This window comes from Falco cherrug, chromosome 5 (assembly GCF_023634085.1).
Source record: "Falco cherrug isolate bFalChe1 chromosome 5, bFalChe1.pri, whole genome shotgun sequence".
NCBI classification, from domain to species: Eukaryota; Metazoa; Chordata; class Aves; order Falconiformes; family Falconidae; genus Falco; species Falco cherrug.
Window position 1 is genome coordinate 66,725,347 of NC_073701.1, and position 18,083 is coordinate 66,743,429.

Genomic DNA, 18,083 nt, shown 5'->3' on the forward strand with positions numbered 1-18,083 from the left:
GTGACTTTGATTCTGTGATGCACTGGTGTAAAACTATTTCTTTATTAAAACTAGACAGGTACTCACAATTTTTTGTTGCTGTTGAATGGACAAATATAAATCTCCACTTCTAAACTCTGCTAATGCCTCCTGGTCCCCTCATGGAAACCACTGCTATGGCTATGCTCTCTGTGGAATCCTACCATGCCGGACTACTGGACAGTCTATCAAAGCCAGTGCTGGGGAGCTCATTGCCACTGGGAGCTCAAGTGGCACAAAGCTCACAAAACAGGAAAATTAGGTCTCTTTGTAAACTATCAATTCCAGATGGGTGGCTGCCACAACTTGTTTGGTGCTGACAACTTACAGTTCACAAGTTTTCCTTGACACAGCTACACTACTAATACATATCATAGAAATGTACAGCACACAAGAACTACCAAAGGGAACATAATGGAAAACAATACTTCTACGCTGGATTAATAGGAAGCCACCATCTATGTTCATTCATGTGTTCATATAGAGGCAATGACTACTATACATAGTAAATGAAAATGTAATGTAAACATGTAACTTGTTATTTAAAAATTAAATGTGAAAGCCATATTATCTAGATACTTATTATTATGTGATTAACTAGCAGGTTATTTTTCACTCTTTCACTTATACTAGATTCTATCAAATACTGGAATAATTTCCTATACAATGTGCATTGAAGAATAACATCATATTTAAAACAGCAGTTCTAAAACACAGTGTTAATTTAATCAACTTATTCATAGTCTCTATAAACTTTGTCCTTGAGATGCTGTAATAAGTACATTTTTCAATGGAAAAAGCCCATGAATTATGAAAGTGCACTACTTGAAGGACAAGGTATCATTTCATTGTAAGCCTTAGAAAGAGACTAATTTTATTCTTATCCTTTTAGTCCCACTGATTGCATAAGGATCAACTTTTTTGATAAACTCATAAAAAGAAGCCTCTGAAACATATAAATGAACACATGATCACCTTTTTCACCTGCATTGTTTATGGATGCAAAGACATAACCCTGAAACAAGAACTATTAACAAAGTGATGTGATATTCATCCATGCAAAAAGTATTCATATGCACACTCTTTAGTGAAAGATCAATCTTTCATTTCCATTTTACTATTTTATGTTCAGCTCTAGTAAATTCTCTTTCCCAGGGCGAGCTGCACTGAACTTCACTGTTCTGAATGACATAACTGATCTGTTCTACCTTTCCCTTTTTATAATTAAGCAATTAGGAAATCTCCAGTCAGGAGGCACAAAAGCATACACAGATGATTAACAGATAAAGATTTCAGCTGTTGTGGGCACCGTACAAAGAGAGAATGAAAAAAACAGTCCAACTGCCAAAAATGTTTTAAACTTGAGGAAACATCTTACTTTCACACTTAGCAGGATAATCCAAAGGTGATCCTGTATTTGAACTCAAGTGTAACAATGATCTGTTGCTATAACAACTCAGTTCTACAGCTGAGAAAATGTCAGCAAGGTTCACGCTTTGTCAACAGTGCCACTATTTGTATGCCAACTCTCAGGGAGAACTTGGAGTGTGACAAAAGGTACCAAAAGAAGAAATCACTGTCCACTCTTTCCTGTGCTTCCAAGATGATATGGTCCTAAAACCAGGTTCTCAGCTGGTGTAAACAAACATAGATGTGCTGGCGAGAATACTGTAAGTCTCATGGAAACTTGGATATTGTTTACACTGCAGATCCTTCCTTCACAACGTCACTGGACTGAGTAATCGAGAACTGAAACTGATACAGCAACTGCAAAAGCAATTTATTGCCCATATTTCCAGATGCTGATGAGGTCATTAGATTAGGTTCTGCAAATGCCACTCTATTTTCTTTTTTGTCATATTTTCCTCCTTTAAAATGGATGCACCTGATCCCAGCCTAAGCTAACTGAACCTCAGACAGTTAACAAAACTCTATCAGAAAGAGAGAGTGTAACAGGCTAAATGTTTAATATAACATCAGAGCTGAAAGCAGCTATGGTGGTCATGGGAGGTTTGCAGAGCAGTTTCCTCACCATATGCTGCACGAGACAGTGCCGTCCACTTTATATCCGTGGAAGCTTTTTACTTTCATTGCATTTGTCTACTTGCATCCCATGTTCCATAAAATTGCCCACCTCATTTGTTTAGCCTGTAAGTACTCTGAGACATGGGCTATTTGCTGCTTGATGGCTGCATACTAATAAGAGTAATACAGCTCATTACTGTTTGAGCTTAAGGCAAATTGGTAATAAACATGGGTAAAAAAGAAACAACGATGTGCAAGCCCTTTGTTTCCATGTCTCATTAATGAATACAGTGTGCTGAAACTCTACTGTAAAAGGCCTTTAAACAATCAGCTGTTTATAGAATGTATCATCCATCATACAAAATATATAATTCATATCAAATATATATGAATCTATGAAATAACTAAACTGAATAATTTGTCCTTAGCAATAGTTTCACTACAGTGAGTTACTTTACAATATTATACCTACTCTCCGATATCTAGTAGTACCCATCACTTTCTAACCCACGAGCAACATCCTTCAAGATGCTGTTCCAAACCCTCTACATCAAACTTTAGTGCTCATGCAGGTTTCCCCACTGTGCTAATCCTGCGTTAGGGAATGATGTTTATATGGAGTGCCAATGTCACGACTACAGTTTTCCCTTGAAATTTGCAGGTACTGTTCTCCAAGCAGTAACAGCATAGAAAGCATTTAATATCTGCACAAATACGTGAAGCTGCAGAAACTGCTTACAGTGTGAGCCTTGGAGGGTATAACCAGATAATTCTGCATTTGAAAGACACCACAAATTATCAAACACAGAAAACAAACCCTCTTTATTCTATCCAGCTGCACTAAGCGCTCATGTATTCAAATATATCTGAACATAAAAGATAAAAATTGCTGAAGAACTCAAATGGTAAGTCTTCCAGAGCTCTGACAAGAAAGATACTGACCCTGCAACTGACAGAAGCCAATGGACGCAAGGACAGCCAAGAACACGTTAAATTATAAAGGTGGGGTTTTTTTCTTAGCCAAGACTTCTTCCTCTTATTCATAAAGAACGGACTGATTCCCAAATCAGAAATCTTATTTCTCAAGGAGTACTGCAGAAATGAAAAATCTTAATGCTGATGATGTCACCATTATTCAAAATTGCCTCCTCTGACCCCTCAGAAACAGCCCTCAACACTTGCATAACTTCTTGATAATCCTCCTTACCCAAAACAAACAAACAAAAAATGGATTTGTGGTATGAGACCTTTTGGTATGGGAGAGATAAAAGATGTACACATTCAGACACAAGATTTCCCCTAGAATCACAAATGGCCAAGAAACCTCACGGGTGTCTAAAAGGACAGCTAACTAAGGTAATTACAAATCTGGTGTCAGCTGTCTCTCAGAAGGCACATGCAGCAATTTCAAGGCAAATGCGCTACAGAGCGTGCCACAAGAGCTGGGTGTTGACTAGAAAGAAAATGCTTTGCATTTTCTGAAGAATTGGCAGTAACCATTATATTGGCAATTAACTGTGATGTAACATACAAAGTGCCTTCCAAATTCTGAAGAAGAATTTGTTGTGTTTTTTTTCTGAATCTTAGTAAGACTATAATGTGGATTCCTCTATTCACAGGCAAAGCAATGAAGCAAATAACCATTGCTTTAGACAGCAGCTGTTCCTCAGGACTTTTCAGCAAGGTGTGCAAAACCACTACATACACAGGTATTGCAAATGAGTGTGTCAGCCATCATGCTGTAGTGATAACTGTAGAAATGCATATTTAAAAAAAACCCAAACAAACAAAACCCCCAGAAAACAACCCAAACCCCAACACCCTCCCCCCAAAAAAAAGAAAAGGCAAGCAAATACTTCTTACCATGAAACCCTCAGTGTACTGAAACTGAGCTCTGGAACTGTCTTCTGCTGTGGGACTCAGGGGCTTAGGGTCAGACAAAGAGCGTTGCATCATCTTTCCTGCTTTTGGGCTTGACGGAGGAACCTTGGCAATGTCAGCGTGCAGCATCTTCTGAGGGCTGATGTCATCAGTGATGGGTTTTTCATAGGGTACAAATGCTGACTCTATAACTTTGCTTGGTGAAACAGGTGAAATCGGTGAATAGAGAACTTTGGGAGATTTGGGAGGGGAAGGGACTACCTGCAATGTGGAGTCTGGACGAAGGTGGGATGAGTATCCTATCTCTAATGGTGTTGGGCGCTTTTTGTCTTTCTGGGGAGATGAAGCTGACATATATTGGGGACTCTGAGTATCTGACTCTGTCTCTGTTTGACATCCCAAACTTTCTCCTTTATATGTCTTTTCTGGAGCTGAAATATGCTTTATGATTTCAACCTTAGCATCCAATCGGGCCCTGATTGAAGGTGTTCTTATTGTTCCTACAGGTTCTGTTTGTACTGAAATCTCTGCCACTGTCTGAACTGCAATACTAGATACTTTGGAGAATTGTTTAGCTTTGTCTGGCTCAGAGGTACTCTCACTGTACTTCCCTACACGAGGCTTCCTTCTGGATCTGCTGGAAAGATCCCATTCATCTTGATCTTCATCATCTGTCTGAACACTCGTATCAACACTCTTCTTACTTCTCCGTCTCCTGTTTGTGTAACCTCTGTCTGCTCCATCTTCATCATCAGTTTGCACTCCACTGTCCACAATCTTTTTGAAGCACCGGGGCTCTTCTTCCATGGTCTCCTCAAGCTCCTCATATGGGCCACGCAATTTCGGCATAGAACTTCTCTTTTTCAGTTGCTTCTCTTCTCTAACATCAATATCCTTAAGGGACATTTCTGAAACGGAGCTTAAGATGCCAGACCTTGGTATGTATTGAGTAATGCCATCAGACTGAACTGTATACCATGTCTGGCTTTGTGGAATTTCAATTCCCAACACTCCTGAAGCCGTAGTGGTTGCGTCATCAGTAGGCCAAAACTGGCCATTTTCTGTGGTTGCATACTGTCCTTCCAAAAGTGTTTGATCTGTGGTCGTTTGTGGTGAGCCAGTTCCTGAAGGGTCATAACCATACTGATATATTTGACGAATTTTTTGCTCCTCTAACTGTTGGTGGAGCTGTTGCTGAAGTTGTTGGAATTGTTCAAGCTGCAGCTGCTGTTGGGCTAATGTCTCTTGCCTCATCATAAACTGAGCTTGTCGTTCCTCCTCTTGTTGAAATAAGAGATGATGCTTCATGGATTGCAACTCCTCAAGTTTTTTTTGCACCATAAACTTTTCTTGTTCCCTAAACCTTTGAATTTCCTGACGTTCCCATTCCAGCTCTTCTGCAAAGCGCTGCTGCTTAATTTTCTCAAGCTCAAGAAGTTCACGCTCCAAATCAAGCTGCTGCTGTTTGCCTTCTTCAGGGGCAATGAGAAGGGCAACTTCATCTTCAATCACATCTGTATAAACTTCAGATGCTGTAGTTAAAGCAGGTATCAAGTTGGTGGGCTCAGTGGTAATAGGTTCTATAGTAAGAGGTGGTAACCCTGTCTCCATCTCAATGGCAGTAATTGCACTATCTTTTTCAGCTGCCACTGTTGTCAAGAAACTGTATGATCTTGGAAGTGGTTGATTCTGTTGCAAAGTTGATAAAGAGGTCACCGAGTCAATTGTTTGGAGAGTCGGTAAGTCTCTGACAGATGTACTGAAAATAGAACCAGGTTGTGTAGTGATGGCAAATGTGGATGGGATTGGAGTCGCTACTGAAGAATAAACAACACCATTGGATGATCTTAAAACACTTCCAACACCAAACTGGGAACCCAGAGATGATACCATTCTTGCTTGGGAATACTGTGGTGTACTAAGCCCGATGCCAGAAATCACCTGACGAGTCTCTGGATAAGGACCAGTAGTCTTGCTTGAGTAATCCATAACCTCACCTGAAATTACAGGGCAAAGTTACAGTCCAGTCCCACAAAAGAATGCTGCTTTGTGGATTCTGAAAGTCATCCCATCTTGATGAATTACATGGGAAGGGAAAACGGCATGCAAATCTTCAGGTTAATGATCTACTTTAGATGTGAAAGAAACAGCATTTCTGAACATGCAGGCACATGCAGGCACCTCTGTGCAAAACACAAATGTAAAATGAAGAAATGAAAAACACGTGTAATCCAGAATAATTTGTCACACTGTCCAGAAGAAAACAAACCAACAAAAGGAAGGGAAAAATAATAAAAAAAATTATCCGGAAATGAGGTGAGGAACATCAAAATTATATTTCAAAGAAAGATCTGCTGCTGTGTCATACTGACCTGTAGTAACTCTTCCAGAAGTAAGATCTACTGCTGCATCAGTTGCCCCAACTCGATAATCAAAGCTATTCTTGCTTTTATATGCAAACAGTCCAGCTTCTGACAAATTTGTGTCAGACATAGATGGTTTCATACCCCCCATTCCTCGGTAGCCATATGACCCTGAACGATCATACTGATAGTGGTCATCTCTGTAACCAAACCGATCTTCAGGAAGTGTAGTTGGTGGCTGCTGTGCTGTACAGCTCCTACCAAATGGCAGTTTATAAACCATATCACAGCAGACAGCTCTTCTCCCTGCAGTCAGATCCACAGGCTTTTCATCATCTTCTATTACTGTCGTTATGATACCTGAAGTACTTTCATCCATTGTCACTACAGTTCTGTGGGATTTTGTAGTGCTAAGGTCAACTGCTCCACTCTCCATTGGCTCCTGGGAAGTGGAGAGATCAGTCCAACCATTTGTGACACCAGCAGGTGGCACAGTAACAGGCTTTGTAGTAGCCCACGTCACTGCGTGTGTTGAAGTACCTAGGGATAAATTTATTGGCACTTCGTCTCTACCCGCAGAGAATGCCTGGCTGCCTGTTACTCTGTATGCAGGATCAAAATGTTTTGATGTTGTTAGCTGGAGTGGCATTGTCATTGCATGTCCCAGATCCACCAGGCTGTCTGTACTGGCAGTGTAGCTTACAGTGGCAGTGCAGGTCATTACGGTTACCGTCTCAGTGACTACAGACAGAGAAGGATCGGCAACACATGCAGTGCTAAGATTTATTATAGCTGGCTGGACAGTACTTACTGGCCGCCCACCTGTATCACTTGCTGGTATCTGCCTTCTCACATCCATGGAAACAGCAGACAGATCCATACAGCTGTCTCTCTTTTCAATATCCAACTTAGTTAAAGTGCGAAGATCAATGACATCACCCAAAGGATGAAATCTTCCATTCTCTCTATACCTGGGTTGATCTACTACATGTAGTGGCTCTGGAGGTATAGTAATAGCGACACTACCTAAACCAAAACCAAGCGCCGGGCCCTTAACCACAGACACTGTGGTCTTGGTTATCTCTGTTGTTACTGCTTCTGATTTTGAACTTGGTATTTTTTCAAAAGCAGATTGCGTTGTGACGGGAATAGCTTGCAAAGCACCTGAAATATACATACTATGATCTGACATACTTTGAATTTCCATAGCTTTCACGGATGGAGTAAAAACTGGTTGCATAGGCTGGGGAATCTGTTCTTTCAAAGGTTCTTCTAAAGGCCAGCTGGTAACAGCCTGACTAGTTATAGCTTCCGTGGGAGTTCCAGGCTCAGATGGTAACGTGATGACAACATAGGTTTCCTGTGAGGGTTTTGTCAGCCTTGGCGAAGATTTGTTAGAGTGTGGGGACAAAGGGGAAGTGGGAGACGCTATTTTGTATTCAGCTGCAGGGACCAAATTCAGAGTCATACTTGAAGTCAATGACAAGCCTGTTGGTTTGGGCTGTGGTTCTGCTGGCTTATGACCCGCTATTGGGAGCGGAGGGACTGCTGGCTTAGGAGCAATCGGAGGTTTCGTTACTTCAGTGGGCCTGTGGCTGAAAACAAGCCCTGCGGGAATGGAGGATGGTTTGGGTGGTACAGGAGGTGGTGGTGGGGTGTATGTTTTTGTGATAGGTACTACGTGATTCTTTAATGCAGCTGCAGACTCTAGTGTTGGAACACTTGTGACTGAAGGTACCGCTGTGGGAGCTGCGGCTGCTGGTGTCTTAACCTGTGACTTCTTTTTGGGATAAATGGCTGGCTTGGGTAAAATAGGTGGAGGCAATGGTGGTGGAGGAGGTGGTGGAGGAGGAGGAGGAGGTGGGGATGGAGAAGGTTGTGCAGGAGAATCCAAAGAAGAGCTTCTAAAAAGCGAGAATACTTTGGATGTTACAGCGGGAGCTGAGGAAGGCACGGAGACCATGCTGGTCTTACTTACAACACTGGGAATAGGTACAGAAGATGTTTCTGATGCAGGCTCTGTAACTGCTACTGGTGCTATACATACAGGTGGTTGCTCAGATGTAGCACTACTCAAATTAATCCTTGTCATATCAACACTCAATTCCTTGTGTGAATCTTCATGATGAATTTTGACAATGCCAGCCTCTGCTGTACTTTTCATTTTTCTAGCTGCTTCCTTCTCTGCTTTGGAGCTATCAAAGGTGATGGTATCAGTTGCATATTGCCTGGGTTTTATAACTGTAGTTGACACTGCTGAAGGTGCAGTTTCAGCTAAACAAACTGCAGTTTGATCCACACTTTCCATACCTGGTGCTATAAACGGCTTTTTAGTGGCTCCAGCAATAGATTCATAAGGGATGCTCACTTCAGAGTACTCTTTTGTAGATGTTAAGGGAACTTCAGTTATTATCCTGATACCTTCAGAATCTATTAGTTTACTTACAGCATCTGCTGTATCTATATAACCTGTGGTTGCACTATCTATAGGTGATGAACTATCTGTGGTACAAACTGAAGATGTAGATGATGTTAAAGAAGCTGTATCAGAAGGCAAAACTGATGCAGCACCCTCCGACGTCTCAGAGTATGTCAACATTGATGTTTCATGAGAAATTATTTCTTGAATTTCTCTGGCATAATCTGTTAAGTATTCATCTTCAATTTCCTCAGCTGTAAAATGCTGTGTTATTTTAACATCTGGAATAGAAAGTGCTGTGCTACTGACAGGTGATACGTCTGAGATTGCTGAAGTAGTGCTTGATGTTAAAGATGTACTATCCACTATTTCTCCAACACTAGATACCTTTGTATCAGATGTGGGAACAAAACCTGAAGTTGGTTGTGTTGGACTGGACCCAGGGGTTAGCTGCATTCTCTGTCTTTTCATAAGCTCTTCATAAGCAGCTTCTGCATCTAACAACTGCTTTTCCTCAGTGGAGGAACTTACTGTGCTGTCTAACACAACTATTTCATGACTTTCTGGGATAATGTAAGAACTAGAAACAATATCTTCTTGAGGCACAATGGAATGTAAAGTCTCAACACCATAGTAGTCTTTCTGCAGGTCAGTAATTTTCTGTGGTTCTTCATAGATCTGTTCTGAAGCTCTTATTTTTTTCTCTTTTCCTCTTTGTTGTATATACTCATTACTCTCATCTTGTCTCATTACAAGATTAGTGTCAATAGTTCCATTGTAAGTATCCTCTACTAAAGATTCATAAATATAATCCTCTATTAGCATTCCACCATATAAAGACTCTTTTTCAAATACTTCATCTTTTTCACTTGTAATTTGAAATGACTTGGACTTATGGGTCTTGTGCATCATCTCCTCATATACCTCTTCAGCACTTTTCAATGCCTTTTGACCACTTTCTTCTTTTGGGAGTCCAGCTGGTTGTTCATCTGTTGGTGAGTACAGAGAGACAGCAGTAGGCAATTTGTAAACTTTTTGTACTTCTATTATTTTTTCTGGGCTGATTTCAAATCCTTCAGGATCTGACTCAATACTAGGTGAGTATTCAGAACAGGAAGATCTGTGCAGCTCTTCCATTTCTGCTGCCTGTCGTAATTCTTCTGTTGGAGATGCATCTTCAATGGGAGAAAGATTACTTGGTGGAGTCTTTGGACGTTCCCTTCTTCTCTGAGCTCTTAGCTCATCCTTGTCCTTTTTAGATTTTTTGCTAGAACTTTTTCTTTGCTGCTGTTCTAATTCACGCTGTTTCTCTTGTTCCTTTAGCAGTTCTTCCTCTTCCCGTAGTTCTTCTTCTTCTGAAGAATCTTCAATAGTTGGAAGAAGAGGACCATGTGACCGATGCCTGGCTTTGCGCTGTTGTTTGCTCTCCCCTCCCAGTTTTTTGTGACTAGGACTGCTGTCACTGTCTTCATCGAGTGATGACACTGAAGTAGGCGATGTACCTGGTGTGAAACTAGAAGCATGTAAACTAGAAGACCCTTCTCCTCTAGATCTATCTTCTGGTGAATCTGTAAGACTCTCCATCTCTAGCTCAGGCTCTTCATCAAAATACAAAATACCCTTCTGTTGTTCAGATGCTTCAGAATATTTTTTTGTTATTGTACTATTTAATTCTATTGTTTTGAAACGCCGAAGACCTCCTCCTCCAGATACTGCAAGTTCTTCACTGTCTTGACTTTTAGTTTCTCTGTATTTTGGCTCTGGGCTTTCATCAAAATTATCATCATCATCATCATGCCATGAATGCCTTCTTCCTGCATCCTCATCATAGCCCGCACTACTTTTCCGTGCCATTCTCCTGTGTTTTCCAGCTGTTCCTTTGGCTTTGCTTCTCACTTCTTCTTTCTTTTGGCTTTCAGTCACACTGATCTCTTTGAGTTGATTTCTAATGAATTCATCATCTTCAGAACCTGAGGCATCTTCATCAGCACTCATCTCTATGATCTGTTTTCTTATGAAGTCTTCCTCATCACCTGATCCCTGACTGTCATCTCGTTTGTATTCATCACTGCTTGAAGAACCGACACTAGCTCTTCTTTTTCTCCTTGGGACAGGCGAATTTTCACTCTCACTGCTGTCTTCCACAGAATCATAGCGTTGTCTTCTTGCTGATATGTCATCTCCTTCTTCTTCTTCCTTGTAGGCTGCCTGGGAGGAAGCACTTCCTTTGCCATCTTCTACAACAGTTCCTTCAGCTTCTTGAGTAGCTTCTAAGTCTTCTTCATCTGAACTGTAAGATTCTGGAGTGACTGGCAAAGGCTTTGCTTTATGTTGATCCTTTGTCTGTTCACTGTACGTTTCATAAAGCTCTTTGCTCTTCGCAGATTTTTCATCAGAAAGCGTACTTGCCTGAGCTTCCAAAATAGACAGTACAGTACTTTCCAATTTAGCTAGATCTGAGGGGCTTGGTGGACTTTCATGTGAAATAGTGTCTTTTTTATTAGATTCTCTGAGCAAATCCTTTTCATCACTGGGGATATGACTTGGGATTTCACCAAGTGAACTTGATATCCCATCAGAAGAATAGCCGGTGTCACTCAGACCTTGTGGACTTTTCTGTTGCTGAGAGCTTGATGTGTCTGATTTGTCATCCTCCTTTTCCTAAAAAAATAAATACATATGCGTGTGTACATATTTATATATAAATTCTTAATGTCTCCAGGCAATTAAATACATGTGATTTTTTTCCTAAAAGATGAATTAATGTCTTATGTGAAAAATTATGATGCCAAGAAGATATATATTAAACCAGAAAAGACTGAACACTAGTTTTGTTATTCATAGCTATTAAAATAACATTTAAAAGTTCCTCTGATTTTGAGTTTTTCATTGAATCTAACTACGTTTTGCATGGCTATCCACACTGGCAAGTGATTTTATTAATTGTAAGATGATCTTCTATTTTTCAGTATAAACAAATACTGTATTTAATTGTTTTCAGAACACTTCCTAATGATAATCTATCATTTATTCACATATGCATGGGACAAGTTGCTTGGGGGTTAATTTAAATGAAGCTGTGTTTCAAAACTCCCTATATAGTTCTAGATACAAAGCAATATAGCTTGCCAAACATCAGCCTGCAGTAAATCTGGGGCCTGCTCCCTTCTTTGCCCATTTAATCTTTTGTAACTGTCTAGCAATGTGTCAGTCCTCTCAAATTTTGGACCTATGGTTTCCTTTTGTTGATTTAAGTGTTACACATTGCACCATGCAACAGAATACATGGAATACTGAAACATGATTCAATGCAGTTTGGAATGTCTCTATATCTGCAGCGTGGCACTTTACAAACATTTTCTGAGCACCTCATAAAGAAGAAGTTTCTCAGTAAATTTGTAATGCAGAGGTAAGCTGCTGGCAGGGGAGTGTAGCTGCAGGGAGGAAAGCACGATAGCTGTTGATCAAAGGAAACAAGGAAGCAAACAAGGCAGGCATACCCGACTGTGCATCATAACCAATGTTTTCCTTCTCATCCCTAATTGAACATCCTTAGTCATTCTCCTAGATTCCAGATCCTTCTACAGCATTCTGAATGACAAGCACATCTACCTCCTTCTTTAGATAACAAAACCACCAAGAATATCCTACAACAGGTATTTCCACTCGGAGTTTCCACACCAGTTTCCCTCCTGCTTCTCTCAGCTGTGAAATGCTCTATACTTTGTGGAAGTACCTAACCATGCAGCTAACAAAACAGCTCACTCTCCAAGTGACAGGTCATCTTTGCTGTCATCGTACCTGACAGCCTTACTAAGTGTCCTCACCTCCACTAGCAATTTGAGAACAAGCATCCCAAAGTCTCCTGATTTAAAAACTGTCATGTGATCTTCATATTTGTTATGACCCTCAAGAGTACAAGTAGGTAGTTATTTATCAACTTTGCTTATCTAAGCCAATGACCTCTGAAATACAGCAAACCATTTATTTAAATGGTGAATTTATCAACATCCTTGGCAATATGCTGAGTTAAAAAAAAAATACTGTGGAATAAATATATTTAGAAAATGATAACAATGGTTACTTATAATTTAAGGGTGCATTTATACTCATGTTAAATTGCTATCAATTGCAAGTATTTTCAAATGTTTATGCACACTAAAGCTATATTTAATGCCAAAATATCACAAATCAAATAGTTGTTATTGTCAGTTATTTCAGTTTTAAAAACTGGTCAGCTTTTTTCATTATTTGATTTACAGTTAAAGTACCTGTTCTTGCCTATAGACATATCACTGTGCACATAATTCTATATTAAATCACTAATATTAGTATTAATGTTACAGTAATCTACTAATCAATATTTTATTAAGTAATGTGCATTTCACAGGATTTATGTTCTTTGCAAAATCACATACTACCTTGAATATAAACTAAGTCTGTTGTTACTAATATTATACCCAAAATGATAAACCCAAATATCTGATATCAGAGCAATATCCATTGCAATTAAAAATCAAATATGAAAACAAATATTTCTAAGTACAACTCCAAAGATAAGGCTGTGATTAATATATAAATATAGAGAAACCTCTGTATTTATGTACTACAAACAACTTTGGGAAGTCATCAACATGTCAGTACTTATTATTCTGAAAAGTTAGCCTGGGATATTCTCCAGCCCTTAATGACAGAATTATATATACTCTTCATAAAAAGTCAGTAATGAAGCATAGTCAAAAATTTTAGGCTTTGTATGTTATATTTAAATTTTTCTTCCCTTATTACAGAAGAAAGTGTTCAAGGGCAATTTATTGTTTTGTTGTTTTTTTTTTAAAATACATATTTCATTAAAACCAAAGGATTTTCCCATCTAGAAATACCATGCCCCTCACTAAAATGTCACCTATGACGTGATTGTTATTTTTTATTTCCATTGTTCTTACTTAAAAAGACATACCCAAACAAACCCTGTGATCAATTTAGACAAGCTACGAGAAAATTCAAATATTGCTCAAGCTCAGAAGGTCTCCCAGGACTGATGGATAGACTGTGTCCATCTAGTGAAAATGCATGTCAGATCTTGGTTCTCCACAGGGAGGTGAAGTGACACAGTCACTCGTGAAGCAAAGACAGAAGGTATCAACTAAACAGTTAAGCTAATAAATAGGTAGACAGCAACTGGACATAGAACCACTTTAGCCATACTCCTTATAGTTCGTGATGGTGCCACTATCTGTGAGTCTAATGATTGGTACCTAGTCAATGACCAAAGCAGAGGAGATGGCAATGGATACTGCTATTGCCCATCTTCTTGTTGAACCTCAGTATATGCCATAATGTCACTACTATGAATAACGGGAAACTGAATATGGGAAAGACTGCTATTTGTACAGTACAGAGAAGAAAAAGGTCTACAATAAGGAAATAAATGTGATGAGAAAATCCACTTTTCTTTCAAAGCCCACCACAATATGACTATCTTTTCTACCATTATTGTATGTAAAGTTGTCTGCCCTGAGATATGTAATGCAAAAATTATCCTGCACATTGTGTTTTGAGATCATATGCATGTAACTTACAATAAATAATATTTTGTCTTTGTTTTTTTCCCCTACTTCCTGCAGCCTGAGAACTATATTGTCATAAGCTACATCTATTCTTAAATGACTGGTAATTTACTTTCTACAGGGTTGCCCATCACATACACAAAGACAGTGTCATTGTCAAACTTGTCAACATACCATAAAATTAAAAATTTTAGATGAGTAACAAAATACTGCAGAAACAATGCTGCTGAGGATCATATATATATTCAACAACTGGAGAATGAAAGAACATATTTTAATCAATAAGAAAAAAAACCCCACTTTTTTCTTGTAAAGTTTTCTTTGTACATGTTGAATTACTGGGCTTTTCTGAGTAGTTGAATGGCATTTTTCTCTGAAAGTTTGTCTACTGGGACTTTTTAATACTGGACAAATTTAGCTCCAATACAGACTCTGCTGGGAGAATCTTCTTTAGACATGATGAACCTGGAGATGTAAAAGCTGGAGGCTGGATAAGACTGTTTAAAACCAGCAAATGCAATCTCTTTAAGTAACAGTAAAAATGATCTAATGTAGGACGTATTTGTACTATTCTAGTGGCGTTTCTACAGTGTCAGTGCCGATACATCATACAGCTATTTTACATTAGAAGGTTTTGCTTTAGAAGTATTATTTATTCTTACACTTCCTCACTTTCAGTATTCTTATTTGAAAATATAAAACAGTGCTTTAAAAAGTCGCATTGGTTATCAAATCCAAATTGTCAGTTTTTAAAATTATAGCTAGCAAGATTACATTCTGTTGCACAGAACAGAAATTTTATTTTGCAAAGGAACTTAGTATTTTTAAAAGGTCATTCTGCTTAAATAAGAAATAAAGATATCTACATTATCAAAAAGTTTCAGAAAGTTAAAAGCAGTCTTTGGTTGACTAAACTGTTTAATCTGTATTTGAATTTTATATCAACAAAATGCAACATTTAGTTTGTGTCCAGAAAGACTGCTTAGAGATAATTTTTTCCCCTTTATTCTGACTCTCTAGTCTGTGGTTTGTCATTTATGGCATGTGCTAGAATAATGTTGTCAAATTACAATATATTAATATTTATCTGTTACTTCACCTAAGCACATGATCATTTCTTGGTAAACATAAGAATATAGTAATAAGCGTACTTTATATAACACAGCTGATGTGTTCTAAATAGATGTCCAATTTACACCGTGGGAATGTGTTCACATAGATATGTTGAACTACTTATACGTTAACTTGTAAGTTCCAAGATTACCATTTTATACTGACAAACTGTATGTTATAACTGTCCAACATTTCTAGGCAGCCCTGTTAGAACATCTAACTGCTATTGCACATGCGAACAGTAGATAATGCAAGATGGTTTCTCAGGAAAAGCACCTGTAAATCATGAGCAAAGTCAGTTTATTATTTAAAACCTTTTGGAAGAGATCACTGTTTAAATTATTACTGGGAAAAAAATGCTTTGAAGAAAAAATGGCTTTAGGATACCTCAGATCATACTTTGAGACTCAAATATTTTAAAATGTTTCAATATTTAACTCAGTTTGGTTTCAAAGGACTCTGGATCTCTAAATACCATTGATAACTGTGATTTTCCAAGCATCATTATACTGATTATACTGGAACAGAACGTTACTGTCCCAATGTCTGTAAGGATTTCTTGTGGGAGTATTGTTTTGGGGTTTTTGTTTGGCTTTTTTTTTAGTGAAAAATGAGAATAGTACAATTTCATTACCTCATTGGAATACTACAAGAATTAATAATTACTGTTTATACAGATTTGGATATAAAATGCCATCGGCAGTTTGTCAAGTGCAGAAAGTACTAGTTTTTCCCTCACTACCCTATTTAAAAACAAACCTACCTGAAATCCTTCATATGATTCTGCCCTGAAGTACATGTAAAATATATTCTTCAATGTCTAGATATTGTCCTTTGCCCGCTGAAATGGAATCAATGTGTGAGATCTAAATTGTTATCTCCTCTTTCCATTCTGCCCATGCTCTCCTGATAAGAATCTTATCTATCAATGTTCAATGTACAGCATAGAGAACATTAAAATATTACCATAAATATAAATAATAATTTCAAAAATCAGTAATTTTTATGAAGTACAGGCTAGGTGAAGCACCATCTTTATTTTTAATTCAGAACAATTTGAGCTGCTGCTTTTTTTTTTTTAATTCAGATTTTTATAAGGATCTGAAAAAGAAGGGAAAAGGGAAAAAAAAGGCTTTTTGTGTAAAAATAGCTGTTCCTTTTTCATTTCTTGTTTGTTTTAATTTAAAAAATAGAAGAAGATATGTAAGAGTTTGGGTTTTTTATTCATGAAACTTCTGTTTTACTAGGTTTAGGTAAGTGTGCTTCAAAGTCTGATAACTAGAGCAAAAGAAAGATAAACCTATTTATGTTAATAACTCAAGAAGTCCTGACTTCAGTTAGAAGGCAGTGGGAGGAATTAAAATATAAGTGAAATACGAGTGAAACATATGTGTGCACCACATGAGGAATCACTAATAAATCTACAGTTAAAATGTCACTATCAGAGATGGAAATGTAATATGTGTATCTAAGATTTGTCCAGAGTATAATATACTTTCACCTTCTTACAGAATATAAAAATGACCAGATAGGACTGTGACTAGCGTATGATAAAAATTTTCCCTTACAAATGTTTTCAACAGAAAAAAAACCCCCAAAACAAAACCCCAAACAATCAAATTTTTAACAGTAACAAAATTTTAAGTCAACTTCTTAGGTTTTCTGCTATGAATTAAAAAAAACCACCAAAACTAAACCAAAACACAACCCAGAAGTGACATTTTGTTAACAAAAATAAGCTTACTCTTCTTGGAAAGTCCTGCAGTAGTGTCTTATGTTTGATACGTGATAATCAAATTTATACAGGTTTTTTGTAGATCTCCTTGTTTCTTCCAGAAGGGAGGATTTCTGGCTATGTTACTCTGAGCATAATTCGGAGATTCCCTTGGCACAAGCAGGGGAAACTGTAACTCTTGATACGGTCAAGAAGACGAAACACAACGTGATAGGAGATACATTTCAGACAGGAAAGTTGGTTTACAACAATAGTAGTAATTTCCACAGCACAATTGCTGAATCAGAATATTTTTCTGTCCAAATATCTTGGTTATCACAAGGAATGAAAAATAATTACAAAAAACCCCACAAAACCCTTGACCTATTTGACTAGGATTACTTGAAAACATAATTTTGTCAAAGGTTAAACACTTTTCCTAAACTTACTCCTACTTTCACAACATAATAATCAGCATCTAATTTGCAGTGCTGATATAAAAAACACATCATTTTTCATTTCCCAACAAATTATGTATATTACCCAGTTCAGCTGATAGTGACTTGGTGACTCTGCATCCAGCAAATGAATTTATTTACGAAATGTGGACCTTCAGTAAGTGCTATCAAAAACTCATCCATTCATCAGACTTGAAAGCACACCAAGACCCTTCCTAAATGTACTTGTGCATGTGAGATAAGCAAGTGAAATAGTAAAAAGATGTAAAGGTTGCATGCTTTAATATATCACGTTCAGGCATCATAAAGTATTCCTCAAATGTTTATTGTATTTTGCTACTGCAACACATTGTACACCTTACCATCACGGATTATTCCCTTTCGAGATTAAGAACTAAGAAAACACTCCTTTCAATAATTAAACTCCAAAGTCTGGATAATCTCCAGGTAAATAAATCAAGAAATATTGGAAAAATGATTAAACAGGAACTTTGCCTTAGTTTCAACTGCTTAACTGCTTGA

At 38.0% G+C, this 18,083-nt stretch overlaps 1 protein-coding gene across 4 annotated transcripts in view; it reads right to left on the minus strand.

Annotated features, from left to right (window-relative positions):
* PCLO (piccolo presynaptic cytomatrix protein) overlaps positions 1–18,083 on the minus strand; it is a 402,891-nt gene that overhangs the window by 194,991 nt on the left and 189,817 nt on the right. For all 4 annotated transcript variants that reach the window (XM_055712580.1, XM_055712583.1, XM_055712581.1 and 1 more), the window contains exons 5-6: positions 6,297–11,367; positions 3,907–5,921 (exon numbers count right to left, since the gene is read on the minus strand). In XM_055712580.1, coding sequence (XP_055568555.1) covers positions 3,907–5,921; positions 6,297–11,367 — 7,086 coding nt within the window. The remainder of the gene's footprint in view (positions 1–3,906; positions 5,922–6,296; positions 11,368–18,083) is intronic.